This window comes from Crotalus tigris, unplaced genomic scaffold (assembly GCF_016545835.1).
Source record: "Crotalus tigris isolate CLP2741 ecotype Arizona unplaced genomic scaffold, ASM1654583v1 scf7180000019364.2947544272:3078424, whole genome shotgun sequence".
NCBI lineage: Eukaryota > Metazoa > Chordata > Lepidosauria > Squamata > Viperidae > Crotalus > Crotalus tigris.
Window position 1 is genome coordinate 736,171 of NW_024097500.1, and position 27,136 is coordinate 763,306.

The 27,136-nt window shown below is 57.0% G+C and overlaps 3 protein-coding genes across 8 annotated transcripts; all 3 read right to left on the reverse strand.

Annotated features, from left to right (window-relative positions):
- On the reverse strand, positions 1-8,238 carry PLD3 (phospholipase D family member 3). Of its 4 annotated transcripts, none has more exons than XM_039361862.1 (13): positions 8,217-8,238; positions 7,045-7,223; positions 6,370-6,436; positions 5,922-5,990; positions 5,031-5,278; positions 4,262-4,445; positions 3,047-3,167; positions 2,731-2,858; positions 2,135-2,335; positions 1,494-1,633; positions 988-1,153; positions 628-727; positions 1-401 (listed from the first exon to the last, which is right to left on the reverse strand). In XM_039361862.1, the coding sequence occupies exons 3-13, from the start codon at positions 6,394-6,396 to the stop codon at positions 202-204; spliced, it is 1,584 nt and encodes a 527-aa protein (XP_039217796.1). In that variant the 5' UTR covers positions 6,397-6,436; positions 7,045-7,223; positions 8,217-8,238; the 3' UTR covers positions 1-201. The 4 variants fall into 4 exon arrangements, with proteins under 4 accessions (XP_039217796.1, XP_039217793.1, XP_039217794.1 ...); XM_039361859.1 differs by lacking the exon at positions 8,217-8,238 and adding an exon at positions 7,941-8,209; XM_039361860.1 differs by lacking the exon at positions 8,217-8,238 and adding an exon at positions 7,785-7,933.
- Positions 8,239-8,993: 755 nt separating this feature from the next.
- HIPK4 (homeodomain interacting protein kinase 4) lies at positions 8,994-12,241 on the reverse strand. Of its 2 annotated transcripts, none has more exons than XM_039361854.1 (2): positions 10,364-12,241; positions 8,994-9,455 (listed from the first exon to the last, which is right to left on the reverse strand). In XM_039361854.1, the coding sequence occupies exons 1-2, from the start codon at positions 11,990-11,992 to the stop codon at positions 9,273-9,275; spliced, it is 1,812 nt and encodes a 603-aa protein (XP_039217788.1). In that variant the 5' UTR covers positions 11,993-12,241; the 3' UTR covers positions 8,994-9,272. The 2 variants fall into 2 exon arrangements, with proteins under 2 accessions (XP_039217788.1, XP_039217787.1); XM_039361853.1 differs by lacking the exon at positions 8,994-9,455 and adding an exon at positions 9,610-10,144.
- A 1,251-nt stretch (positions 12,242-13,492) lies between these two features.
- On the reverse strand, positions 13,493-27,099 carry PRX (periaxin). 2 transcript variants are annotated; one of them, XM_039361836.1, is made up of 6 exons: positions 26,898-27,099; positions 24,638-24,822; positions 21,043-21,183; positions 20,347-20,506; positions 19,899-20,092; positions 13,493-19,221 (listed from the first exon to the last, which is right to left on the reverse strand). In XM_039361836.1, the coding sequence occupies exons 3-6, from the start codon at positions 21,067-21,069 to the stop codon at positions 14,491-14,493; spliced, it is 5,112 nt and encodes a 1,703-aa protein (XP_039217770.1). In that variant the 5' UTR covers positions 21,070-21,183; positions 24,638-24,822; positions 26,898-27,099; the 3' UTR covers positions 13,493-14,490. The 2 variants fall into 2 exon arrangements, with proteins under 2 accessions (XP_039217770.1, XP_039217769.1); XM_039361835.1 differs by lacking the exons at positions 21,043-21,183; positions 24,638-24,822; positions 26,898-27,099 and having other exon boundaries at positions 20,347-20,536.
- Between the last annotated feature and the right edge of the window lie 37 nt (positions 27,100-27,136).

Consider the following 27,136-nt stretch of genomic DNA (forward strand, 5'->3'; position numbering starts at 1 on the left):
TGGAACGCGAGCCTTTAATCGCCCGAAGCCGGGCCCGGACGCGCGGGTGGGGTGTAAATCCAGCAGGCGGGCCGCAGCCGGGGAGGAAGGCTAGTTCGGCCCAGCAATTGAACCCGCGGAAAGCTACCCCTCGACCCGCCCGCAGCAGCCGCCGCCCCCCCAACCCGCGAGGCTCTTCCGCGGGGCCTGCCAGGCGGGGCTCTAGCGGGCACTGCAGAGAGCCTCCCACTGGCCCTCAGGGTCGAGGCCCCGGCTGTATCCGGAGTTCCAGTCCCGCTCAAAGATGCGCTGCAGCTGCTCGCGGAGGGTGGGCTGGTCTCCCGCCCGGGCCGGGCTCTGAGCCACCACCAGGGCGGAGCCTGCAGTGTGCAGGAAGTAGTCCCCGGACCAGTTGGAGGTTCCTGGGGGGGGGGGAGGAGGAAGAAGAGGTGAGGGATTCCGGGGGGAGCAGGTGACTCCTGTCTGGGTGGCCCCTCTGCTCTTGCCCCATCTGCTGCCCGGGAGGGGCCCGGCCTTCGGGATCCCCCCCCCAGACAGACACAAGCCCTCCGAGGTGGGAGGCCAGCAAGCCCTTCCTCTGCAACCTACTCTTCCCCCTGCTGACCTGAGCTCTCCCAACTTACTCACCGATATAAGCCACCTTGTCTGTCACCATGAACTTGCTGTGGTTCACTCTGGCATAGGGGATCTTGGCCTGTGTCTCATTTGCAGGCACCACAAAGAGCCTCTGGGAAGGCAAGGGAGTCGAGTCAAATGAGGGGCACTATGGAGATGGGTTAGGGAGGGGGCTTGTTGGGCTGGGGGGGTTCAGGAAGATTCCTCCCCCCCCCCCACACACACACACGCCTGACCCCTTACTCAGCCCCAGAGTAACTCCCAGAGAGGTTTGTGCAGGACCAGAAAGAGCAGGCCAACTCCTCATTTCGGGAGCAAGATGGCTGTGTCTCCCTGGGCCTAGGAGGCAGGATGCCATCGGGGGCCCCTCACCACTTCCAGGCTGTAATGGGTGCGGTTATCCTGCAGGGCAGCCAAGGAGCGCAGGAAGGGGAACATATTTGGCTTGGAGTGTCTCCAGCAGCCGACCAGGAGGCGGAGGCGGACTCTCTTCTCGTAGGCCACTTTCCGGAAGTGGTCATCAATGGCTGGCCAGAACCTGAGAGGAACAGCAGGGTTGGACTCAGAACAGAACAGAGTTGGAAGGGGCCTTGGAGATTCTCTAGTCCAGCAGCCCCCACCTTTTGGGTACCAGGGACCAGTTCCATGGAGAGGTTTTTCTGCAGACCGGAGGGGGGTGTGTGGTTTCGCATCCTGCCTGCATCCCGCGTGGCAGTCCCATATCTGATCCCAAGGAGACTCTAGTGATGCCCAGAGGCATCTAACAGTCCCTGTTGGACACAAGCAGCCCCCCCTCCTCTGTGGGGCTGCCGTGAGGGAGGAGGCTGCCTCAAATGCTTGGGCTGATGTTCCCCCACTGCTGTTTTCCTCCAGTTTACCTCCTGGGGTGGGAGAACTCCATGGTGGGCAAATAACTCATCACGGCCACGTAGACAAACTCCTGGGCCCCTTCAATGACGCTCAGCAGAGACTGGAGGTCGTCCGTCCGCCCAGTGGCACACAGGGCTTGGGGGGCACTCTGGGCAGCACAAAAGAACACTCACCTTAATGTAGCTTTCATTTTAGCAAAGCATCCAGAGCAGTTATTGGTTGGGCTGGTTTTCAGGCAAAGTCTGCCTGGAAGACAGCAGGCATCTGGCTCTATTCAGCAGTGATGAGCTGGCCCTGCCAGCCTCCCTTCCAAGGGCCAAATCTGGCTGGGAGCCTGGTCTGCCCAGGGCTGGAGAAAGAAGCTCCCTTATCTTGCCAAAAGGAGGGTGCTGCATTTTTTTTTTCCAGGGCACAGCAATTCAGCTGTATTTTGTGTCCCTGCTTGGACATGGGATGGGCTGGTGGGAATCTAACCCCAATTCATTAGAAGGACCCACTACTCTCCTTGCTGAAGCCTCTTAGCAGTAATTATCATTTTTGCAACTTGGGGAGGATGTTTCCCCCAACAAGTGTGATCAGAGAGCCCCACGAGCATCCTGGCAGCTGCTCGGAGCAAAGCACTCAACTGTATCCACATGCAGTTCCTCACCGAAAAGTAGACGGCAGCCTCTGTCCCATTCAGCTTCAGCTCCAGGGGCGTCTCCCTGTTGTAGGTGGTGGAGTAATTGGACGGCCAGGGTGATGGGATGGTGGTGTTTGGTAGCCCGAGGGCCCAGTAGACCTCAAACATCTTCCCCAAGTCCTGGGCCAGACAGCTGCAGTTGTAGACAGCCGCCCCGAGTTCCTTCACCTGGCACCAAAGAGGAGAATGGGCCCAGGACATCTAGCTGCTCTCTCCTGTCTCCACATGGGACACAAGGAGCTGCAGGCACGTAATTGAAGAGGTGCATCCACTATCTTAGTAATGCTCCAGAAAAGGGGGGGGGGCTTCCAAATGACTCAAAACCCCAAGAGGCCCTTTTGATTTGCAGAATACCAAGTCATAAAGAAACAATTTTGTCAGGTCACCTGGGGAAATTGGTTTTGACTGATGGTGCCAGGCAGCCTGCCTTCTGCAACCTTTAGAAAGCCTCTGAAGAGGGAGGAAGAAGGCCTGGAGAGCAACCCTACAGAAGACCATCAGTTGCTCCATCAAATCCCCCATCGGGAGCCCCAAGATTTGGGCATGGGACAAGAGGGCATCACCTGTGTAAGGGCACGCCAGTCCATATTTGCACTCCCAAGATAAATGTGTAGCTGGTCCACAATCCAGAATTTGGTGTGCAGGACTCCCCGGGTCAGTCTTGGTAAGTCCACTTGGCGGATCTGGGCCCCTGTGTGTTTAAGAAACAAAGACCGTGGTTGACCTGGGCTCCTTTTGACTGGGCTGTGGGTTCAGCCTTTTGTCTGCCCCAATAAAGTGCCAGGAATGGACTTGGCCAGACAGACCCAGAACTGCCACCATCAGCAGCTGCAGTTCACCATCAGTAGCTGACTTGAATCTGCTACGGTGAAAGCTCACCACTCTTCTCGAGGACCTGAAGGTCAGCACTGGGCATCCGGGTGGAAGGCGGGTTGACTGCTATCCTTAACACAATCCCTCGACTGGCAGCGTGCTGGAGCTCCGATAGTATTTCTTCTCCCTGATGGGAGAGCAAAAGGTCCAGGAGGCAGCTGAGAACTGCTGGGGAAGGAAACCCTTCCCAGTAGGCCCTTTCAAATGCTAGCCAGCCAGCTCTGGCTTGATCCCTGATGGCCCATCAGACAAAGCCTGGGCCAGTAGAGCAAAGCAGCCTTAACAACCGCATTGTTTGGTGTAGTTTTAGCCACTGTTGAGTGCTGTGCTTGATTTCTCAAATGAGAGCTGCATACAGCAGCTCTCCCCAAGACCTTGGGCATCTGTCAAAATGAGAGAGAGGCTTTCTGCTCTCCCTCCGTAACCAAAGTCTGAACTAATGGATGTTCCGCTGCCCTCAAAGGGAGCTTTGACTGACTGCAAGGCCACGCGTGGCTCCATGCCTGGGTAATTAACTGCCTGTTTGCATGCGGGTTTGGCCACGGACCCATGTGCAAATCAGCGTCTGCCTCTTGGCCCTGTCAGCCCCAGACCGCTTCCGGGCTTCCTAGAAGTGTGTGCCACACACCTAAGAAAAGTCTTGCGGTTTGAAGGTGGCTAATAGATGGGGGGGGGGAGTAATATCAGTGACACTAATGCCTAGGAGAGGCTTCACTGAGCTGGTACTTTACAGATCTGTGAGGTGCACTTGGAAATTCTGGGAGCTGTAAATTAGTATAGCCAGAGGGGCCACTTATGGAAGGATTCCCAGATGGAAGAGGCCGTCTTAGACCAGTCCTGGCTTACAGCTATTCTAGACCCAACACCAGGGAGTTGTAGATCACAGAGGCTGGGAAGAGACCTTTGGAGTCATCTAGTCCAGCCAGCTGCCTGGGGCAGGAACCTTAGACTATCCTAGGCTATTGCTTGAAAACCATGACTCCAGGAAGCTGGCTAACCCACTCTGTCATAGTTCTCACAATCAGGAAATGCTCCTTGATCCAAGTCTGGATCTCCCTCTGTAAAGCTTCCATGCATTGGTCCTCGTCCTGCCTCATGAACTTTGGATTAAGCTGAGGATCCACCTCTGCCTGTGGATTGTCTTCTGCCTTGCCCTTGGGCTTTACCCCTCCCCCTCCCTGGAGATGGGGCTCCCTGGGGCTCCTGCACTCCTCCCCTCACCTGGCTGGCTGAAGGATCATGGGTATGGGTGTCCCGGTTGCTGAGAGTCCAGTAGAAAGAAGCAATGTCCACCGAGCTCCTTGCGCTTCTCAGAAGGCTTTGCCAAGTCTCAAAAGTGGAAGAGCTGACTGTGCTGTTGTCGTCGTATGTCAGTCCTTCAGGGATGCTCTCCACCAGCACACTCCTAGGGGAACAACTGGGTGCTTATGTGTTCCACAAGGGTTTTGCATCACACTGCAGACTCATTGAACCAAAAAGCCCCATAACCTCTATGGTGTCCCAGGAAGGCCTTCATTCAATATGAGGGATTTTACCCATTAGCCAGCAGCAGTAGAGTCTCCTAGCCTTATCTCTGGACGTTGCCCTACTCTACTGCGTGGGGGGGAACGGGGAGAGCAGTGCTGCAAGTGTGCTTCTGGCATGCAAGCAGGGGGTCTCGGCATGGCTATACTGATGTATTTCTCCAGGAGGAAGTGGGTGAGGCAGGACAGTTCTGGCAGAATCCCAATTCCCCTCCCATGCTCCTTGCCAGGCCTCTCGTGTGGCCAGGCTCCTCCTTCCTGGAAGGACCATCGGGTCCTTGTTCTCCACAATGCTTTATGCAAATGGATGAAGACCCCACAGAGCTGAATACTGTTCTTCACAGTTAAACAAAACCACAACCTTTGTGTTCTCGCAAGGCCACATTTCTGATAGAGAAAGAACAGGCCGTGAGATGACACCCCTCTACTTGGATGCAGCCCAAGAAAGTCACAAGCAAAGCTGATACCTGCATGAGTCGCTGCATGCGTGATCCACACGTGGCACCAATGCCACATTCCCCACTGTGGCCAAATTTCGCAAAGGAAAGAAGAACGAGTGGACCACCAGGGCCACCACCAGCACAGTGGACAAGATGGCTGTCACCAGGATGCACTGAAAATCCCAGGGCAGGATGGACGTTGATTGGCCAGGTGGCTCTGCAGGACGCAAGCCAGAGACGCTGTGGCAGGGCCTCCCCAGTGCAGAGCCACGGAACTGCAAAGAAAGGGAGGAGCTCAGAGCCTAGCCCAGCCCCACATTCGATCCCCTGCACAGTCACCAATACACGTGTGCACTCTGGGTACAGGGGAAGAGGGGCAGTGGCCTGGCTGGCTCTCGCTGCTTTACTTTCAATACTCTGGGGGTTCTTGGGGGCGAGCAGAGCTGTTTGATGCCTGCTGACCAAACCAGCAATGTCTGAAGCAGCCTCACTGCTGCTCAGGCCCCTTCAGCTCTTGTAGAAGCAGACCCAGCTTTCAGGCCGCCCAAACAGGTTGCTGGGGCACTTGCTCAGGACCAATATCCAGTGGAGAAGGGAGCAGAGGAAGTGAGCAAGGGAGATGGCTATGTGGGTTGTTCTTTCCCAGACAAAAGGGGCTGTGAAGCATTTTTAAGCCCAGAGCAAGAGATAACTTGTGGAAGGAGCTCAAAACCTTCTAAGGAGGGGCTCCAGCGCAAGCAGACTCGCAAGATTCTGTTCTAGCTGGTCTCGAGCAAAATAGTTTTAGCCTTCCTTCCTTCCTGGGAAGTTGATTTCCTGGTATGGCCTGACAGCAGGGCTGGGTGGGCTTAAGTGCCTCTCTTTCTCTCCCCCCTCTGAGACGCCACTGCAGGCCGGGAGGAAATGCGGGGGACCCACCTGGCGCAGAGTCTGGCCGGGCTGCTCAGCCAGGGGCAGCAACTCCTGAGGGCTCTCCGGTGTCTTGAGCTATGATGAAGGAGCACAAAAAAGTTCTCCACCCTCAAGAAAAAGCCACAGGGTAGGAACAGCCGCCCGCCAAGCCATCAGCATGGACGTGGCCACGGGTTCCAGAATGTAGACTTGCCAAGGCTGGCCGGCCAGAATCCCACACAAAACCTCTGAGGGAAAGATTCACTGGCTTTCATCAAGCAAATAGGACACTGCTCTGCAGACTCACCTCAGCCCCATTTGCTTTGGGGAGGAGGGGCTGCATGGGTCTCTTATTTGCTGAAGTCTTTGACCCCCCTTGAAGATTAACAGTGGGGCGCCTCGGGTGTTATCACCCCGCAGGCAAGAGAACCCTCCACGGCACAATCCCACCCCTTGTGCAGCTGAGAGACTTTACCTTCTGGTACGCAACTGGGGACTTCATTTCCTCAGATCCTCCTGAGTGGGAAAGAGCTTCAAGGAACCTACGAAGGGCACAGGAAGAAAGAGGTTCCAGTCAGGGCTCTGTGCCCACCCTGGGTCCCTGGCTGTTCCCCTCGGTGGCCAGGCCCATAAGAAAGGATGTCAGGTAGAGGTCTTGCCTCCACCTAAGCCAGGGCCAGCTTTTCGAACTTGGCCCTTGAGCAGTTTAGGAAGTGAGGAGGTGGGTGCTGCTAAGGAGGTCTAGCCAGGCCCGAGAAGATGCTCACAGGCGTTGCAAGGCTGGGAGGCTGCTCTGCAAACTAAGGAAACTTGGGCAGGAATTCTAGGGGGCTCCTTCTGAGCCATGCATGAAGGGGGGAAATGGGCATCTGGGTGGCAGAGCAGAAAGGCAAGGCGGCCGCTGGATCCTTGGATTAGTGCAACATCCAGGGCTGGAGGGGAATTGGTCCCAACTCAGAAGTTTAAGTGTCCCCATTTATTCTGGGCAAAGATCGGACCCTTCTGGCCCCAGAGGATGGGGGGCCATTCAGAGGAGGGCTCTAAAGCTAAGCGATGCCCACCACCGCCAGCACGAGCGAATGCCAGAGCAACTGCAGCCTCCCTTTTACTCATTAGGACTCTAAAACACAGTTAATCCCAACGCTTGTACCTTAAATTCAAAGAAAGACTGAATGCCAAGGAGTGGCTGGAAGAGGCGACTTGTGCCAAGCACGTGGCGGCAGAAACTAAGAGACAGCCTGGGCCTCCAGACGGGAGCGTGGAACACCTGCAGAAACCAAGCTAGGCCCAATCCTACACTGGAAATTTCCTTTGCAGGTACTGACCGCCCTGAAAAGAAAAACACTTTTCTAAACCAAAGGGAAAGTTAATGATCACAAACTGCCAATTGCTTTGTAGACCTTGATCACACCAGGCAAAAGCCAAACAGGTAGGGGCTTTATGGAAAACTGGCCACCACCAGCCCCCCCACACACACACACACCTAGGAAGGGTTAGGTCTCTCCAATGCTCAATCCTCCCCTGCCCCCTCTCCAAAGCAGGGCCTAGTGGGAAAGCGGCGGCGGGGGGTGGGAGAGGAGCCGCCTTCTCAAAGGGCCATCCCGGCAGAGCGGCTCCGCCGGGGACTCCGCTCTCACGGCCAACAGCACCAACCGGTGACACCGGGCACAGCTCCCTCCCTCCCTCCCGTCGTGCCAGCCCCGCCTGCCCCGGGGCGGATCAGAGGATGCCCGCCCTCGCCAAGCGACTCGGAGCCCGGCCAAGCCGCAACGGGGCAAGGATGGAAGGGCTCCTTCTCCGGCTGTCCTCCCGCGGCTCAGGGGGGCTTTCCCCGGCGAGATGCCCGCCTTTCCGGGGCGTCCCCGCGCTCCAGCTCCGGCCGGGACGTACACAAGGAAGGACGGGAGAGCGGAGGCAAAGCGCCCACTGGCACCTTCACGCCGCTCTCCTCCCTGCGAAATCCGGCGCCGCCCACGGAGCAGCCGACTGAGGAGCGGCTGCCCACGCAACGTGGAACCCGCCGCCCCTCGCCCGCCCCGCGCGTACCGCCGAGAGCTCGGCTTCCCGGGCAGCCCAACGCGCCGGCTCGCTCGCCCGCCCGGAGCAGCCAAGCCCCGCCCGCTGCCAGGCTCGTTCCATCCCTCCGGGGAGCCAAGGGGGGGTCCCTGCCCCCGTCCCCCGCTGGAAGTCGGCTCCGAGGAATCGGCCCGGGCGGCGGCTTTCCTGGGACCGACGCGGAGCAAAGGCGACGAAAGACCCGGGAATCCCGTCTGGGTCGGCTCAAACCACCCCTTGCCCTGATGGTAGATCCCTCCCGTTTACTGGGAATCCTGGGAGTTGGTGCGGCGCCGCGTCCGACGCTGCCTGCCTCCCTGCCCGTCACTCCCGCGCCGAGTTTGGCGGCCGACGCCCTCTTGATCGCCCCGGCAGCGGCCCGCGACAACCCGCCCGCTGCGGGGCTGCAAAGACCCGGAGCGACTCGAGGGGGCAGCGTCGCGGTTCGCCTCTTTGCCTCCTTCCGCGGGGGGCGTCCGGGGCAGGGGCATCGTTCCTGGCTTCTTCGGTCGTTGGCTCTGGAGACCACTGGCCCGTCCTTCTCCCGGCCTGTCCAATATCGCCGGGCCCAGCCCCGAAATGCCGCTGCCCACCTGCACCCCACAGCGGCCCCTCATCCGAGCTGGGCGCCAGGGACTGCCCTGCACCAGCAGATGGAATGAGGAGGGGGCTTCCCGCAACCTTCCGAAAGCCTCCCTGGAAAAGCCTCCCTCCGGTTGACGTTGGTTCAGCCCCCCCCCCCGCAAGATTCTCGGTAGTTCTGCCCTCTCCTTCCAGGGCAGGGTTTGCTTGCGGCTTCCCTGCCGGGTCAGGTGCTGCCCTGTGGTCACTCCCTGCAAGACCCCAGGCTTTCCTCGTGAGGGGGCTGACATTCCCTGCTGAGCAAAGTTTGAAGGCCAAGGGGGGGGGGTGTCAGCAGGCAAGTCTGGGTGGGGGCATGGAGGGTCCCTAGACAAACATGCCGTCAAAGCAGTCTGTAAGTGATAATGAGTTTATTAACGATGCAGTAGGTCGAGTGCCGCCTGGACACTCAGGGGAGTCAGTGTGGCCTGCGTGTGGTGCCCTCGGCTCATGGAAAGACCAGTGGGCTGACTGGTTGCTCAGAGCCCCCCAACTCCATCACCTCCCCTCCCTGCCGGGTCCTCCTTGGCCTGCCCGCAGGGCTCTCTACAGCTCAGTAACAGCAAGATGGTGTTTATTAAGTAAGTGGGGCTGGGCAGCGAGGAACAGTCTATATATTTAATGTCTAGAAAGGTATCTGTCCGGGCCTTGGTGGGCCATCTCTCCGCTGCGCCTGCCCTCTTCCTGGCTGAGGGTCCAGGGTTAGTGGTGGCTGGCAACATGTTGCAGGTAGGGCTGCAGCTGGTGGCGGTTCCGGGGGGCATGCAGCACTGCCTTGAGCGGGACTCTTTCCATGCTGTGTTCGGCCAGCCAGTCCTCGCTGGGTAGCCAGGGGTTTGGCCCGGGCAGCGGCATGGCCGGCTCAAAGACCTCTGTCTGCCCGTGCTGCCAAAAAGAAACAGAGCATTACTGGGGGAGGGGGCCCGGGGGGGGGGTGTTGAGAGAGATCATGGAGAGGCTGAACTGGTCTGGGCAAGGCCCGTTGCAGAGTCGGAGGGGCGGGCGGGGAGGTGCTTTGGTTCCTGGAAGGGGTTTTGCACCATCTTTCTCTTCTTCACTCTCTTGACAAGATTGGTTGGGCCACCCTTGGTTTCTACCTGCACACCCCCTCTGCAAACTGGGGGGGGGAGCTGGGCTGCTGGGAAAAGAGCACTTTGCCAAGCTTCATAGAAGATGAGAAGGATCAGCCACAGGGGCCAGGGATGGGGGGGTTGCATGAACAATTCAACAAAAGACCCCCTCAGGGTAGTTGTGGTATATTCCTTTTTTCCGAGAGGGGTGTCCAAACTGAGCCTGGAGTGTGCAGATTCTGTGGTTGCCTTTGCAGCCTGTCATGAGTGCTGCTGCTCCCATAACTCCCTGCAAGCCCACTGGGGGAGGGGGAGGATGCCAACTGGCCTCTGGCTAAGACAGCCAGTGCCCCCCCTTGGCTTTGATGAGGGGTTTCTGAACTGGACCTGCAAGTACTGGGGGGGGGATGAGCATTCTTCCCCAGAGATGCTGCTCAGGATGAGTACGAGCACATGGGAAAGACCACAGTGGACTTGGGATACTGAGGCAGCTTCATGGGTGGCCTAGAAGAAAGAAAGAGCAACGGTATTGGTGTGGAGGAGGGAGCTGCAGACCCTCCCGTGTCTGACTCAGTCCTCTGAGGCCCCATTCAAGTCACCTTGGCCATTGCCTACACTCCCTTGTTTATGTCACCAATCAGCTCAAGGGATTCCTCCCATCCTTTGTGGTTTCATGAGGTCCAACGGTCCAACCCCCTTACCGCCTCTAACAGTCCTTGTTACCTGTGTGGTGGGTGAGAGGACCAGGCCTTTGGGATAGCTCGCCTCCTCCAGGGCACCGGACTCTGGTAAGGAAGTGGCACTGGCATTGCTTTCCTTCTCCCAGCCATGGGGGTCTTCCGGCGTGTACTGCCCCAGAAGGATCAGGTTCTCAAAAGTGGGGTCTGACTTCACATGGTGAGAGGCCTTGTGGTGCCTGGGGCTGCCGGGCCGGCTTCGGTAGTAAGCTGGGATGGGTTCCTGCTGGGCCTGCTCATGACGCAGCCGGAGGCTCTGGTGGGCCACTCTATGCCGATTTGCCACCGCCTCTGCCGGGTCCAGAATGGGATCATAGCCTCCCCCGCTGGGCCCTTCGCCCCACACCTTTAGGGGCACCTCCCGGCTGGCTTCAGCAATACTGAGCTCGTCCAACTGGCTGGTGGTGCCCTGGATGCCATGAGCGCTTTCCTCCCGGCTGTAGAAGCGGTCCTCCTCCATGGCATTGTAATGTTGTGTTTCCTCCTCGGAAGCCTTGCCATGGCTGGGCAGCGACTCCCGGAGGCTCCTCAGGCAGAACTGGTAGTACTGGGTGAGATCATAGTTCTGCTTCAGGGGTTGGGTGGAGATATAGGGGTGTTTCAGGGCTGCGCTGGGAGTGATGCGCTCGTGAGAATCCCAGGTCAACATCCGTTTGATGAGCTCCACCATGCTTCGGAGGTCAAAATATTCAGCCAGGGCCTCTGTGTCCGGGTAGATCATCTTGTGGATGTTCACCGTCTCCATCTGGTCCAGGGACTTGAGCACGTACTTTCTCCTCTCCACAGACTTCACTTTGGTGTCAGCCAGATACTCTGCTGGGGTTTTCAGCTGCCAGGAGTTCACCACCTCGGGGTGCTGGCTCCTCTTGAAGAAGAGGTGGGCCTTTCGGGCTGCGTTCAGGAGGGTGGGCCTGGGCATGCCTTGGGTCTCGCAGATATACCGGATCTGGTCATACTCATTGTTCCCAGGGTAGAGGGGCCAGCCAAGGTGCAGCTCGGCCATCACGCACCCCAGGGACCACATGTCCACCTTCTCACAGAATGGCAACCCCAGCAGTATTTCTGGGGCCCGGTAGAATCGGGACTGGATGTAAGGCTCTTTGACATAGCGCACTTCGTTGAAGATGCTGGCCGATCCAAAATCAATCACCTTGACCCGGAAAGGATACCTCACCTGGTCCACCAGCATGATGTTCTCTGGCTTCAGGTCAGCGTGGATGATTGACAGCTCTTTCAACTTGGCCAGGGCTCTCAGCACCTGCGTGGTCACTGTGCGGATGTGCCGGACCGGCAATGGAGAGAAGTTGTGCTCTTTCTGGAAGTCGAAGAGGTTTTGCTCCAGGAGCTCAAAGACCAGGTAGAACTTGAGCTCGTCGTGGAAGAATTCGTGGAACTGGACGATGTGAGATTCCTCGGAATCCACCTCGGACATGGTCTGCAGCAGCTTCAGCTCATTCTTGATGATCCTGCTGCGGTGGGAGTCATTCTTCAGGATTTTTATGGCCACCATCTCCCCAGTGCTCCGTTTCCAGCTCTTCACGACCTCCCCAAACGTGCCCTTCCCCAGAATCTCAAAGACGTCATAGAAATCGGACTCTGACTCGATCGTTACCATTGTCCTGTGCTTGCCCAAGCTCAGAAACACGGGTGCAAAGTGGCTTCTTGCAAAGAGAGGTCCGGCTGCCACGGAGCAAAGAGAATCCCAGCCTCCTCTGGAACAGGAGGTGATGCAACAGTCAGCCGAGTTCCAGAGTTGCCAGGTGAAGAAAGTTCTGTTATGGAGGCAGGCAGCCCACTCTCCTTGGGGTCTCCAACAGCCCCTTGCCCAGGAGGAAGAGCTGCTCCTAAGTAGGAAACCAGCCCATTGCAGGCCCCAAGGAATAACTCTGCAGTGCCAGCCCAAGGGTTGCTTTTAGCCAAGGGTAAGTACTGGGGGAGGGGGGGGGCTATCAGCCAAACTGCAAATGGATGGGTTTGAAGAGGCATTTGCAACGTGGAACGGAGGTTCCCTCGTGAGTGGAGGGATGTGGCTCTCTCAGAGGAACCCCTCTTTCATCCCACACCCCATCCTTTACGTTCAGAGTGTGTGTTGATGAAGCACAGGCAAAGGATCTTTCACTTCCCTGGAGTATATGCAACTGCTCAATCCTAAATTCTTAACATGGCATCCTGTTCAGAGGATTTGCCCTAATCAGTTTGATAATAATTTCAAAATGCTGCTTCTAGAGTCTTGGCAGAACTTTATACGTGCCACATATCTTCTTTTAGTGCCCCCAAGGAGAGGACCCCCTCTGTAAAACAATCTCATTGTAAAGGAACATAGCAGCTGCCCACAAGATCTCCCATAAGGCTGGTGGGGGGAGGGGGAATGGTTGCGAAGAGAAAAGATTTCGTGAGGACCCATTTGCTCTACAGCAGTCCTCCAAAAGCAGCACTCACTACCCTGAAGGGGTCGGAAAGCCCTCTTGTAGTTATGTTCTTGCAGCCCAGGCCAATTCTAAACACACCTGCGAACCAGAATTTGCTGGCCCCTCACCAGGAGAAGAGAAGCCCCAATAAAGAAGCTTCGTTTGGCCTGATGGTGGCAAAGCCAGCTTGCTAAAGGCATCAGTCTTGGGAGAGTATGAAGACTGATTTATTAATGCAGGTGCTTTTGCAGATCACTGCGCGTGGCACTGGATGCACAAAGGCCCAAGAAAGGGCTGTTGCTCTTCTCTCTCTGCAAATCTGCCTCTGTATCCAAATGTTGGCTTCCTCCAAGAACGCCCTGGCAGAGATGCCCTCCTGACATCCTAGATGGAGGGGAGGCTGGTTCCTGCTGCTTAGGTGGAAATGGCACTTCGAGCACAGGAATTTGCTTTGGAATTGGCTCACTTCAGGTCCCCAGCAGCAGGTGACCAGCGCACGGGAAGAGCGAGCCAGGATTTCTGGATGCTGGCGTGGCCCTGAATTTGTGAAGTCCCACCTTCACATGGCACGAAAGGGAAGAGGAAGGGGAAAAGTTGCAGGTATTATTGAGTGCTTGGCTAGGTTAACTGTTGGGCTGGTTCTGTGCAGAGCTGAACAAAAATGATGTATCTATGGATAGCCCAAAGATGAAACGTGATGCAAAAAGTAATGGAATTAGTTCACAGATTAATTTTTATTCAAACAGGGTGGAAAACAAGCAGCAGCTGTAGAACAGGCTATCTGAGATAATCATAATCTAGGAGGAAAGCAGTTATCAGATCCTTTAGGTTTTTTAAAAGGGGCACTTCAGTAGGCCACTTTGGTTAAACATTAGAATAAAAGGTTTCTGTACATTCAGAGCACATGGAATAATTTTGCCCCATCTGAGAAAAGAGGAAGAGGCCCACCTAAATTGCCCTTACTCCTTACCCATTTCCCAGGGCCAGGGCCCCCCTTGGTGCCACAGGTGGGCTATTCCCAGGTTATTCCTTTAGACAAGAAGACCAAGGGGGGGGAGGTACCAAGTGAAGGCAGCGGAAGCAGCCTCTCCTGGGCAGCCCTTTTGTCCCTGCAGACTCAGCATCCTCCTCCTGCAGGCATGTCTCCCACCAGCCCTCTGGATGAGGAGTGTCCCATTGTTTGCAGCATCAACGTGAGGTGTGCCCTGCTCCAAGTGCTGTCATCTGCCCCGGTGTTCCCTTTTATAAACAGAACACCCGTGGAACAGCCCCAGCTGCTTCCCCACTCAAAACTTCTTCCACCACCCACCCACCCCCATTCTAAAGTTACAGAATTAGTGTTGTCAAAGGAGCTGGGATAGGGAGGGCCCCGTCTTCCAATGGAAAGAAGCAGGTAACTCCTTTGTCCCAATTGCAATCAGTGCCGGGAGGCAGGGGGTAGTGCCCGACAGGCTTGCCAGGTCCGCATCCCTTTCTGGACTGGCTTCCTCTTTCAAGGCACAGCCGGGGTTCCCTTCCCTCCAATCTGCCCCTGCAGCAAAGGAGAAGGAGGCCCGCCGTGGAGGGGCAGTTAAAAAAGGAAGCCTATCAGAGAGGCGGCTCTACGCATGTGCCAGCCAGCCTGCCCCTCCCCCTGCCAAGGCCTGTCTCCTCACGGTTAGTGCTGGACTATACACATTGTGAGCCAGAAGGGGGAGCAGCTGATTCAGAGCGCCTCCTTTGCGGAAAGCTTCCTGCCCTCCCCCCCAGGGCCACTCTCTGCAGACACAGCCACAGCCAGCAGCCTGAAGTTGCCCCTCTCCTCGTCCTGCTGGTGCTTGGAGATCTCCAGCACCTCTTGGGGTCTGGAGCTTAATGCCAATTTTGGAAAGCTGAACTTGCTGGACGGCTCCCCTTTGACAGTCGTTTCCGTTTGGGGCCTGGGTGCAGTTACTGCGTCGGGGGCCGACTCCCCATTGCACTTCTTGAAGCCAGGGAGCGTGATCCTGAGGGGCTTGAATTTGGCAGCCTTGAGGGCAGCGGGAATAGCGACCCCGCTGTGGCCTTCCTCCTTGGCCTCCTCTGCCTTCACCAGTTTGAGGCTCAGCTCTGGGTCACTCTCAGTCCCCTTAGAGGGAGACAGGAGTTCCACCTGGGGCAGTGGGATCTTCCCCAACTTGCTCGCCCCACCCTGGAGCAACCCCTCTGCCTTCTCTCCCTGCAGCTGGGCGGCTCCCTGGGCCTTGGAAAAGCCCAGCTTGGACACCTTCGCCTTGGAGGAAGCCGCCTCAGCTCCCCCGTTGAGTTCAGTGGCCCCCTTGGGCAGGAAGAGGCCAAACTTGGGGATCCTCACCCTGAGTCGCTTCCCTGCATCTGAATGGCGGTCGGTCTGCTTCCAGCCCTCCCTGCCTGCCCCTTCCAGATCCAGGGATCCCCTCTGCTGGGTGTGGGGGGCCCCCACCTCATATTCAGCATGGGTTTTGAGACTTGGAGCAGAAATTTCCAAGCCAGGAACCTTAAAAACCAATTTCTTCCCCTCCGGCTCCCCCCCACCCGCACCCCTCTGGCTTGGAGAAGTGGCCCTCTCTGTGCCCTCCTCGGTGCCTACTACCCCACATGCAGTGATAGCTATTTTGGGCATCTTCAGCATCTCCAGCCCCCCCTCCAGATTTGTTGCCCCTGCCACCTTGGCCTCCTCCCCCCTCTCCTGATCCCCCGAGAAGCTGACATCGGGCAAAGCAATCTGGGGCATCCTGAAGGCAGGCGCTGCCTCCTCGGCAGGAGGGCAGAGGGGCTCGGTATCCAGGCTCAACTCAGCCTCTGGCTTGGAGACGCCAAGGGACGGGAGCTTCAGCCTGAATCTGCTCTCCTCGGTTCCCGTCCCAGTTTGTGTTTCCAGTTTGCCAAGGCCAAGAGGCAGAGTGGGCACCTTCAGTCGGCCCTCTTTCACCCCCGTTTCAGAGGCCAAGGCGTCTGTGCTTCCCCTGATTTTGGGAGGCTTCAACTCCACTTGGGGGACCCAGGGCAAATCCTCCTTGCCCTGCCCTTCTCCCACTGAGCCTGAGGCCCCAAATTTGGGCCACTTTACTGAAGGAGTGCCTACTGTGACCTTGGGCGTCATCCCTCCCCCATCCAAACCCACATCAAGCTCTAGCTCTGGAGCCTTCACTTTTGGGGCGCTGAGTTTTGGCAGCCCCATTGAAGGCATCTTGAACTTTGCTTCTGGCCCTTCCGGGCCAAGATCCACCTTGGCTGGAGGCAGCTCCACCTCCGGCAGCCAGGCCTTGGGGAAGGAAATGTCTACTTTAGGCAGCCGCACCTTGGTGCCCAGGGCAGAGGCTTCAGCCACCCCTTCTAGGTCTTTCTCCCCATCCTTCCCCAGCAGCTGCATGGCCGCCTCTGTCCTGCCCTCCTCGCCCTTCCCAAGTTTCGCCAGCTCCACCTTTGGCAGCTTGATCTTGGCCCCTATATCAGGGGCTACCTGGAGAATGCCTTCTTCACCAGCTATGGACAAACCGATGCCCAGCTCTAGTGTGGGAGCAGACACCTGGATGGAAGGCGCTCTGGGCATCTTGAGTTCTCCCTCCTGCTGCTGGATCTCAGCCTTGGCTGCATCTCCTGCTGGTTTCTCCACAGTTGCCGCTCCTTCAGCTTTGGAAGTAGGCACAGCAATCTCCACTGATGGCACCTGAACCTTGAAACCAGGACTCTCCGGCTCTGGGATCAAACCTGCCTTGGCTCTGGGGGCAAGCTTTGGCAACTCTATCTGGGGGAGGACTTTCCCATCTAGTTCTGGAGCTGAAAGGTGGAATTTCTGTCTCTCTCCTTGGGCCGTCAGAGAGGGAAGCTTCAGCTGGGACATCTTCCCAAATGGGCCTTTGGGTTTCTCCTTTGGACGCCCAGGGACCTTCTTGGCTTTGGCCTCTACTTCTCTTCTCACGAGTCCCAAAGAAACTACCCTGAACTTGGAAGTAGCCTTGGAGTCCTTCTCCAGCATCCTGGGGTCCAGCTGCCCTGTCAAGCCCTCCTTGCTGCCTTGCAGCTTTACCTCCCCACTCTCTAGGGCACCCCACTCTTCCTCCTTGCCTTTGACCCCAAAGCTCAGTAGTGATAGTTTTGGCCCTTTAAACTTGACCCCGAGGAGTTCAGGAGAGGTTCCCTCCCCGTCTCCCTCAGACCATCCTTCCATGCCTTGGGGGTGGCCAATATCCACCTCCACCGTGGGCAACTTCATTCTGCTCTCCGTAGCCCTTTCAACCTTAAGGGCTAATTTGGCATCTTCTGCCTCTGCTGCCCATTTTGATTTGGGGAAAGAGATCCCAAACTTTGGCAATTTCAGCTTTGAACCCAGGTTGGCAGCTTCTGTGCCCTCCACTCCAGACACCGCAACTTCCGGGCTTGTTTTGCTCCAGACTTTGGGGCCAGAAATGCTGAATTTGGACAGGGCAAATCGGGATAGTTTTGCCTTGGCCTGACCCTCGGCCGTCGTCTCTGGGAGACATATTGATGAGATCTCCACAGTTGGCAGCTTCACCTTGGCTCCTTCTAGGTCAGCCTTTGGCCCTTCAGCGTCCTCTGGCTGCTCCTCAAAGGCAAGGCCCACCTTAGGGAATTGGGCTACCATCCCAGCGAGGGACGGCCCTTCGATGCTCTTCATCCCTGGCCCCAGCTCAGGCCTGCTGACCTCACACTTTGGAAGGCTGATTTCTACCTCCAGTTCTTTGCTCAGGGTCTCTAGGGTGACCTCCTGGGCTTTAGGTCCCTGCTCAGAAACTTCTCTTTCACGCTGTGCCAAATCCAGCTCCACCCCAACCCTTGGCAGCTCAATGTCCAGCTCAGGCAGAGTTGCAGATGCAACACTCAGTGGGGCTGGAGGAACGGTCATCTCAACCTTTGGCTTCTCAACAGCACAGATGCTCACCTCTGGCTTTGGCACCTTAGGAAGTTGCACACCTGGCATCTGCATTGCTGGCAAGGAAACATCCACCTTTGGGAGGCTGACTTTTGTTCCCAGGTCTCCTTCCGGTTTCGGCATTTTGACCTGGACTGGAGGAGGGGAGGGAGCTGCCTTGCCAGGGAAATCAAATTTTGGGAGGGATATTTGAGGCATTTGAAACTTAAATCCAGCCCCTTCAGCAGCCTCTTTGGGTTTTGCCTTTCCAGAAGGGGCAGCTGGTTCCCCCATTGCCTTGCACAGGTGCATATCCTGGACTTTGGGAGCAGAGATGTCAAGAGACAGCACCCTCACCTCAGGGAGCCTCACCTGAGTACCACCTGCCACTCCAGCTGCCTCCTGGCTCTCCAAAGGCTGCTCCCTCAGGGAAATCTCCAGGCCAGGCAGCTGAATTACGGAGCCCTTCGTCTTGTCTGCCTTGGGGCTCTCTGGTTTCCCCACGCTGATTTCCACCTGTGGCAGCTTGCCTGCTCCTTCTTGGGCTTTGGAGCCCAGCTGGGATAAGTTGACCAAGGGGAGTCTCACCGAGATTTCAGGGCTTTCTACACCTGTCTTCCCCTTGGGAAAGGGGAGCTCTAGAGCCACACCAGGAGTCACCATGCCCAGAGAAGGCGCTGCCCCTCCTGGTCTCAGCTGCTCCTCCAAAACTTTTTCCCGACTTTCTCCCAGGGCCATTTCCAGGTCAGGAACCTTCACCGAGGGCAGCTTCAGTTCCGCTTCCTCAACAGAGATCCCAAACTTGGGGACTTTGATCCTGAACCCCTCTCTTTTAGGGGCAGCCTCTGGGGCAGCACACTCCAACCTGGGCAGGGCCAAGTCTACGTCCACCTTGGGAGCTGCCACTTCAGCTGCAGGGAGCTTCAGCCCGGCTTGGAGAAGGCCTGGGTGGGTCTCCAGCGCACTGGCACTTCCTTTGGGCAAGGCAGCCTCCACTTTGGGCCACCCGAGCCGAGACTCTGAGACAGCAAGGCTCTCACCTTTGGGGCCGGCCTCGAGCGACTCCTCCTCAGGCCCCATTTTAGGCAGAGCAAATTCAACTTGTGGGGCTTGGAATCCCACGTCCATTTTTGGCCCGGCTTCTTCCTTGGGCTTCTTTGTTTTGGAAAAAGGGATGGTGAATCGGAACATCTTCCCCTCGCCTCCTCCTCCCCTGCCTGCCTTCTTCAATTCCAGACCAACGTGGGGCAGGCCCATGGCAAGCCGGGCCTCGGCTGCAGCCGCTTCCTTGACCCTTAGGCGGGGGAACTTCAGCCGGTGTTGTTTTGTCTCTAGGGAGGACAACTTCCACGAACTGTCTGGGCCCAGTTCAGCCATGGCCACCTCTCCAGCACTCCTGGCCTTGCGCAGCTTGGAGAACTTGGGGAAGGAGAATTCCACATCAACCGGGGGCCCCTCAGGCTTCCCGACTGCCAGGTGTGCCTCCGTCTCCTGCAGGCTCTGTGACACCATCCTCCTCCTCTTCTTCTTCTTCCTCCTTTTCAGGGAGGAGAGACTCTGGATGTTCTGAGGAGAGAAGAGGCAAGGAAGGGGTCAGTGAGCCTCCCCGGCCAAGAGGCCTGCCCTGAGGGGCGCTTCTCCGACCCTGAACTCTGCAGTCTCTGGCAGAACTCCTGCATCTAAGGGGGTCTGCCCCATTTCCTTTACGACTGACAGCGAGGGGCAGGCGGAAATCCACCAGGAGTGCCTGCAGAGCGACCTGCAAAAGCCGATTCTGATTTAGACCCACTCCGTAAGGGGGCAGACGGAGCCGCTCCTCCTGTCTTGCGTGGTGTACCGTACAAATGGGAGAAAAAAATGGCAGGATTGAATCTGGATTCCATTATAAATGCAGCTTGCATTTTAGATGCATCCACTGCTGGAATTGCCCTTTAACGGATTTCTTAGTCCTGCACAAAACTTACTTATCAGCAATCTCCCTCCTCGGTTGACTGCCTGGAAGATTCCCAGTTCATTTTATCAGCCAAGAGAAGCCCAACAAAAACTACTTCCCTGTTTCTCCTCTGAACTTGTGCTGAGAAAGAGGCGGGCTTTGAGGACAGTCGATGGATCTCCTCTTGTGCTCCGCCTCAGCCTTGGTCTGGGGCTGTCACCTCACCCTCTCTGGGTGGCTGCCGTGCAGAGGAAGGCAAAGTCTGGGTTCCTGGAGGTAAAACACACCCAGGACTGCCAGAGTCACCTACCAGCTTGGCCATCTTGGCTTTGGGGCCTCTCACTTCAAAGACGGTGGCTCCAGGCTTGCGGGAGACGTCTGCGCTGGGAACCACCCGCTTCAGGCAGAAGGAGATTTTGTACGGTTCAGCACACTTGAGGATCTGCAGGGCATCTTCATACTTTATGTTGTCAAAGTAAACTCTGGCACTCAGGAGCTGATCGCCTGAAAGTTGCAAGATGGGTGAAGGAGGATGTTAAGGGCTTCGCGGCCATCTGGTTCTCAGCCTGCTGGTTCCCAAGATCTCTGGCCACCAGGCACCTGTCCAGGGCACGGCACCCGCTCTCCCACGAGTGCAGCCTTTGAAGGCACGAGAGCAGAAAGGACTGAGCAGCCAGACGAGGCAGTGCCCCATCTTGTCCTTCCAGTCCTGCTGCCAGTCTCTGCCCACCCGGGTTGGGCCCTTCTGGATCGCTCACCTTCCTGGAGGCTCAGCACTCGCGCAGCTGGGGAGTCCTTGAGCACATCCTTCACAAAAAGGCCTTCCTTCCCTCCACCGGCCACGCTCAGTCCCCTGGCCCCGGCTCCGGCCTCAGTCTCCACCACCATCTCCAGCAGCTCAGAGGCCTCGATGGTCTTCTGCAAAGAAAGAAGAATCCATCCATCCATTTTTTGCCTCTGGCTTCCTGGGATGGGAAGGGGGGTGTCACTCTACTAAATTTGCCACGATAAAACTGACTATTCTGGAAGATTCTTTTTACAAGGCTGCTTGTCAAACAGGGCAACTGCAAGGAATGGCAGGCCTGGAGAAGGCAGAGGGCAGCTTAAGGGAGCGTGTGCAAAGGGGGCGCCTGTTTGATGACACTTGCAAAGCTGTATTTGCATCAGGAGGCAGATGCCAAAGCTGGCTTACCGCTTCTGCCAGGTACACCTGCTCAGTGTGGATACCCTCAGAACCCAGTGAGAGCAGGTCAGGCTTGCTAAAGCCACCCAGCAACTGCCACTTGCAGGGGACCGTCAGATGAAGAGGGGATCCTGCCCCATCCAGAGAACCCCCCAGCTTGGCTTCACTTGCTCAGCTGAGCTGGGGATCTCCCTAGCTTTCAAGACAAGGCGATCTGAGAGCCCCCCCCCCCTGCAGCCATTGAAGCTCTTCAGTCTCCCACCATGCTCACCTCCATTGCAATGAATTGTGCTGTCATCCTGGGGGGGGGGCAGCAGAAGGAAGTGCCCCTCCAATTCAGGACCTCCTCCTTGGTTTGTGCCTTTTCTCAGGAGGACCCCTTCAGCACCACATGAAGCTTCTCTTCGCAGTCCTGGAAGGAGATGGAGAATCTCAGCCCCTGGTAGAGATTCTGCAGGCTGCCGAGGTGGGTCCACCAGCCATGTTCCCTGAGAGGGTGCTGAGACACGCCCAGCATCTCCCCTACCCTCAGCTGAAACAATGATTCTTGAGCTTCAAGAATTGCCCCAAAGTAGTCCTGGCTCTCCCTCCACCTCCCTCGCCCACAGGAGAGACCCCTTGGAAAGAATCCTCTACCCCCCCTCCTCCCACCTTAAGCCCTTCAGAGTGAGCCCAGCACTGCATCAGGCAGCACATCCCTCTGACCCCCCCCACTAGTAACAGGGAGCAAAAGCATGATTGCTGGGGGGGGGGTAAAACCTTCCCCTCCCCATCAACTGCAAGTGGGTTGTCATGGAGTAGCTCATCACCCTCCTGCAGGCACCCACAAGACCTCCTTGCCCCAGAGTGGTCCAGCCTTGGCATGGCACCCCCCCCCCAAAGCTGCTCCTTTTTCCAGGAGGAAAATGTCTCAGGCTTCAGAAGAGCACCCAAAGCCCAGAGAGGAAGGAGCTTCCCTTGGCTCCAGTAGAGCCAGGGCAAGGAAGCTGAAGCCCAGGGAAGGCCAGGCTGCTGTGATTCTTTCTGCCCCTCCAGAAAGTTCAGCTCTAGCTCCCATTAACCAGGGGGGGGGTTGGGTAGGAGAGACCGGAGGCGCTGGCTACTTTCAGAGTCACTGCCCAACTGCCGCTAGTAGGATTGCCCCCCCCCAGCTGAATCCAGCGTTAACTCAGCCTTTCCTTAGTAGGCTTCTGCCCCCACCCTAGGTGTAGTCTTGTTCTGTTCTGGTTCTGGGCAGGTCGGCAGGCAGAGAAAACTGTCCCAAGATTCTTTTGTTTAGAAAGAATCCAAAAGTATCTGCCCAGCAACAGAATTGCTACCCAGGTGGGAGAAGGAGGGAAGCAGGTGGTGAGAGGGAGGATTTCTGAGAGGCAGATTTAAGCAAGGGAGGCACCATTGGGGAGATGGCACGCCCCATTTGCCCAGTATCCGGCAGGAATCCACCCCTGAACCAGTTTTCCAAAAGGGCTGAGTAAGTCAAAGCAGCAAGAGGCTTTAGGGCAGCAGCAAAGGCAGGGAGGGGCGCAAGGGAGCTGGCCATCTCCTGAGCTTCTTTGGAGTCATTGACAGCAGAAAGGAAACCCTCTACAGGACTTTTGCTTCCTTTCCTGCTGGTCAGTCCTGGGTTGGGGGCTGCTCTGCTCGAAAGCAGGCCACAACACAACCAGTTCTCCGGGTCCCTCTGGGTGAAATGGCACCTTCCTTGCAGGGAAACTCTGCCCACAGCCCGGAGTTTGATGCTGACAGGACTCAGGATTGACTCAAGCTTCCATCCTTCTGAGGTTGGTAAAATGGGGACCCAGATTATTGGGGGCAAATAATGCGGATACTGTTAACCACCCAGAGAGTGCTGTAAAGCTCTGTGGCGCAGTATATAAGTCTAAATGCTATTGTTATATGCTATTGCTATTTCTTGTGCAAACTATCCAATTTATTGGACAGAATTTTGCAATGACTCTGCCTTGAGTGCTTATTTTAGTTACTGTTATTTTTGTTATTAAGTTTGTGTACCATCCAGAGATATTGGGAAGTATACAAATACTAATAACAACAGTTTTCAGTTATGTTTTAATTTGGCGGCAGCTTGTGGCACCGCTTGTTATGCCTTTCATCTGGGCAGGGAAGGCCACCACCTCCCTCGGGGCCTCTGGAAAAGAGAGCCAGATCCTGCCCCATGGATGTTTTTGGGATAACCTCCCATACACAGGCGGGAGCAGCAGCAGTTCCTTTCCTGTCTTTCAGCCCAGCCATGGTGGAAGCCGTGCTGCTGCTCGTGCAGGGCATTTCATCCCCACACTGGATGTTGGGGGCCCACGCCACTCCATTCCCCAAAAGGTCAGGGCTCCATGCCAGGCATTCCCTGCCTGGGAAGACAAAGGGGCGCTGAGCCCCAGCCAGGCCTCTGGCATTGCCAGCATTCCAAGGAGAATTCCTCCACACCTCTTCAGAGTCCACTGTAGACAGAAGGCCCAAAGGCTCCTCCCCACAGTGGCCACTGAGCAGGAGCAGGGCCCAGGCGCAAGCACGGCAGCCCCCCTCCTTTGGCCAAGCAGAGGGGTCAAGACTGTTGGGCTGTTACCTCTCTCTGCTTGCCTGTGCAGCCTGTCCACTAGGGCAGCTCAGAGGACCAGGGGGCTCATGGCAAGAGAGGAAGGGAGGTAACATACAGCCCGGAGGGTCTTTGGTCCACTGCCTCTGGATAGACGTCCCTGGCAGGGCTGGGAAAAGCTCGTGGAAGTGTTTGTGGCCATCAAAAGGCGAAGCAGAAGCCTCATCCAGATGGGCCAGGCCTTCCATGGAGCCCAGAAAGCAGCTTCCAGCAAGGCTCAGCCAGGCCTGGTGGGAACCTCTGGAGGTGAGGGCTTCGGACACGAGGACACAGCGGTCAGAGGCCTCTTTGGCAACAGCACAGTAAGTCCCTTACACTGGCTGGAGCTGACAGGCCCGAGCGGAAAGCCAAGATCTGTCCCCAGCCCAGCTTCCCCAAGCATGGGCAGCAAATTAAAAGTGAACCTAGTGAGGTGTCAGGCTGAGTCCGGTGAAGAACTCCACAGTCTCTGGGTCAGTCAGAGGAAGACACTGACGCAACTTCAGGAGCTCCCATAGTTTAAATGGAAGAGGCAGAGAGCGAAGAGAGCTGCTCCCACTCAGGAGCAAGAGAATTGGGGGCTTGTTCGGGTCCCTCCCCCCTCTGCTCACAGCTGAGCTGCTAGAAGGTTGGGGAGACTGTCAGGCATTCTGTAGTCTCAGCAAAACTCAGGAGGGGCCGGGGCAGAATGGGGGCCGAGGCTGCAGTTCCACCCAGCAAAAAGATCCCAGGAAAGTGACTCAGCCTCCTTCCCTCAGATGGGCAGCCCAGATGCCATTTCAGACGCAGGTGCCTCAAGGAGACTGGCCTTGCTAGACTGCTGTGCCTGTTGTGCACTTGTGCTGGACATCAGCTTGCCCACCTGCCGGCTGCCCACTCCTGCTTTGTTCACCTTGAGAGCAACCTTGCCCTGGCTTTGGGAGAGCAAGTCACAAGCCCAGTCAAGTTGAGCTGAGGGAGAGATCACAGGAGATCTAGTCCAGAACACACGGGTGTGTGTGTGTGTGTGTGTGTGTGTGTGTGTGTGTGTGTGTGTGTCTGAGCAGGACTTTTGAGCTGTGGAAGTCAAGAGAAGAACAAAATGGCAAAATCAGAAACACCTCAGAGGTCAAGAGGAACAAACATGAAGTAAAAAAGAGAACTTTCTCCTTTGGGAGAGATTGCCAGAATCAGGGGCTGCCCTCAAGACCCTGAGCCACTTTTTCTCCCATTCCCTCCTTCAAGAGACATGCTGGCTGCGCTGGAGCGTTCAGCTCAAGAGAAAGGAAGCTTCACCCACCTGCCTCACCGCGGGATCCTCTGGCTAATTCTGGGTCCGGATCCTGATAAACACTTCCAGCCGGATGCCCTCGAATCAGTGCCCTGCTCCTTCCTCTTCCTCTCTCCTTAGCAGGTTAAGATGGTCCTGTTTTGAGAATCCTCTTCTCCTTCCCTTCGCGAGAAAGCAGGCTGGAGGAGCAGGCACTGGAGAGAAAGAGAGAGACAGCTTGAGCAAGGACAAAGGTTGGAGCTGGGTAAGAAGGGGGAATCGGCCCTTTTAGGCTGAGCTGTGAAACTACACGGCCCTCGCTCGGGCTCCGGGGATGGCTTCCAATGACAGGCCCAGTAGCAGAAAGTGGGAAGGCTGGTCTGAGCCCTTCTCCTGCAAGTCAGGCCCAGGGCTGGGAGGAACAAGGCCTTCCCATCTCCCACGCTGGACTCCAAGGATGACCACCAAAAGCACCTGGGCCCCTCAAAGCCGATTCCAAGGACCAGCGGCAGCCCTCATGCCCATCTTGGCCGGTCCCTCCTTATCTTGGTTCTGGTCATCTCCCAAGAGCCCTGTGTTCGCCTTCCTGTTTCCCTCAGCCCGTCTGCGGCCTCTGGGCTCTGATCCCCCCTCTTTCCAAAAGACCCTCCCTCTGAGGCCCCTCTCTTTTCCTTTTCCCTCCCCCCAACCCAGACTGCAAAGTGGGCTTCCCTGAGGTCTCAGCAGCTCTCAGGAAAGGAACCGACTCCCTTCCTGAGTTGGAGCACCAATTCTCGCTCGCTTCCGGTGTTAAATACAGGAAGACGAGCCAAAGAGCTTTCCTAGGGTTCCAGAGTTCATGATCCAATCAAACAGGAAAAGCCCATTTGCAGTCAGGTAGAAGCTGCTGACTGGTTTCTGAAGAAGCTGCTATCTCTGCGAAGGGGGCTCTTCTTGTGTGGGTTGTCCCAAGCCACCAGGACCCTTTAGCAATTTGAGAAGCAGCTTCTGGGAGATTGGAGGAGCAGAGGCCAGGTGCCTACAGGTGAGCACGGCCAGGGGCCAAAGCCTGGGGCAGCCCAGACAGCTTTCCAAGCCAGGAGGAGCAGGCTTGACCATACCAGCGATTGCCATGTGCCCTGAGAAGGAGGTCACTCCAGACAGAAGAGCCACCGTCAGATCGCTTTCTTTTAAAGAGCAGGAGGGAGGCTCGGAGGGCAGCTCGGAGGCCGCCACATCTCCCTTGTAAAAGCCTACTGGCCACCCACAGCGGTATGTACCACGCCACCTTACAGAGCCACCAACCTTGGCTGCCATATGACGCTCCTTTGGATACTGCAGACCAGAACTGCTGCCCCAAATTAAGTAAAAGACGGAAAAAGGGAAGTATCAATCAAAGGTTGAAGAAGCTGCCTGGTTCAAATCTCACCGGCTCAAGGTTGACTCAGCCTTCCATCCTTCCAGGGTAGGTAGAATGAGGACCCAGATGGTTGGGAGCAATGTAAATATATATATACATTGCTTACTGGTGTACACCGCTTAGAGCAGTGGTTCTCAACCTGTGGGTCGGGACCCCATTTGGGGTCGAACGACCATTTCACGGGGGTCGCCAAACAAGGCTGTCCGCCATTTTTTTCCCCTTTTCTTTGGCTGCGCCCCTGGCACCCGGTGATGTATAAGTGGTTGGGGGTCACCACAACATGGGAAACTGTATTATGGGGTCGCGGCATTAGAAAGGTTGAGAACCACTGGCTTAGAGAGTGCTTGCACTTAAAGCGGTATATAAGTCTCATAAATAAATAAATAAATTAATTAACCAGCGGCTCCGGGGACATTTTGCAAGTTTGGAAGGAGAAAAAGCGGCCGCCTTCCAAACGGGGTTGGCCCAGGCTCAGCACGGTCCCTCGACCCCCTCCTCCTCGATCCCCCGGGCCCTGGCTTTTCCTGGGCCGCCGGTCAGCCCAAGAAGCTCCTGGTCGATATCCGAGGGGCGGGGGCTGCCGGGCCAACCGGGAGAAAGCTGACGGCGCGCCGTCTCCTGTGGCCGGGGCGGGAAGAGCGCGGAGGCTCGGAAAAAGCCGGCGAGTTGAGCCTCGCCCCAGGCGGCTCCCCCGGCCAGCAGATCTCCGGTGTCCACCTGCCGCGTCCAGCGAGCCGGGCTTGGAAGGGGCCGAAGGACGCCGAGGCTTCTCCCCCCGCCTCGCACAAGGCCAGCGTGGTTCTGTACAGCGAGTCGCCCCGGTCTGTCCGGAGAGGACTCGCCGGTTGGGGAAAAGGACAAGCCGCGAAGAGCCGGCCCCTTCGGACTTACCCGAGCCGGTTCGTGCGCTCCGCTCCGCAAAGCTCAACCGCAAATCTGGCTGAGGCGCTCCGGGCGCGGTCCAGCAGGAAGGGGGCGGCTCTGGCCGACCCTCCATCCCGTGGGCGTCCGAGGCGGCCGCGGCGGGGCCAGGGCAGGGCCTGGGCGGCGTCGAGCCGAGTCCGAGGCAGCCCCGCCCAGAGAGACGTTGCGACCGAGGCGCCACTCCGGCCCTCCCTCCGCCACCGAGA

Excerpts from the sequence above, each read along its gene's own strand:
- HIPK4 (XM_039361853.1), bottom strand. The coding sequence starts at position 11,992 with ATGGTAACGATCGAGTCAGAGTCCGATTTCTATGACGTCTTTGAGATT. Across the intron at positions 10,145-10,363 it reads TCCTCTCACCCACCACACAG|GCCACCCATGAAGCTGCCTC; the intron begins GTAACAAGGACT and ends TCTTTCTTCTAG.
- PRX (XM_039361835.1), bottom strand. The coding sequence starts at position 20,536 with ATGGATGGATGGATTCTTCTTTCTTTGCAGAAGACCATCGAGGCCTCT. Across the intron at positions 20,093-20,346 it reads AGTGCTGAGCCTCCAGGAAG|GCGATCAGCTCCTGAGTGCC; the intron begins GTGAGCGATCCA and ends TGCAACTTTCAG. Across the intron at positions 19,222-19,898 it reads AAGCCAAGATGGCCAAGCTG|AACATCCAGAGTCTCTCCTC; the intron begins GTAGGTGACTCT and ends TTCTCTCCTCAG.
- PLD3 (XM_039361862.1), bottom strand. The coding sequence starts at position 6,396 with ATGAAGTCCCCAGTTGCGTACCAGAAG. Across the intron at positions 1,634-2,134 it reads AGGCTGCCGTCTACTTTTCG|AGTGCCCCCCAAGCCCTGTG; the intron begins GTGAGGAACTGC and ends TGTGCTGCCCAG. Across the intron at positions 1,154-1,493 it reads GAGTTCTCCCACCCCAGGAG|GTTCTGGCCAGCCATTGATG; the intron begins GTAAACTGGAGG and ends TGTTCCTCTCAG.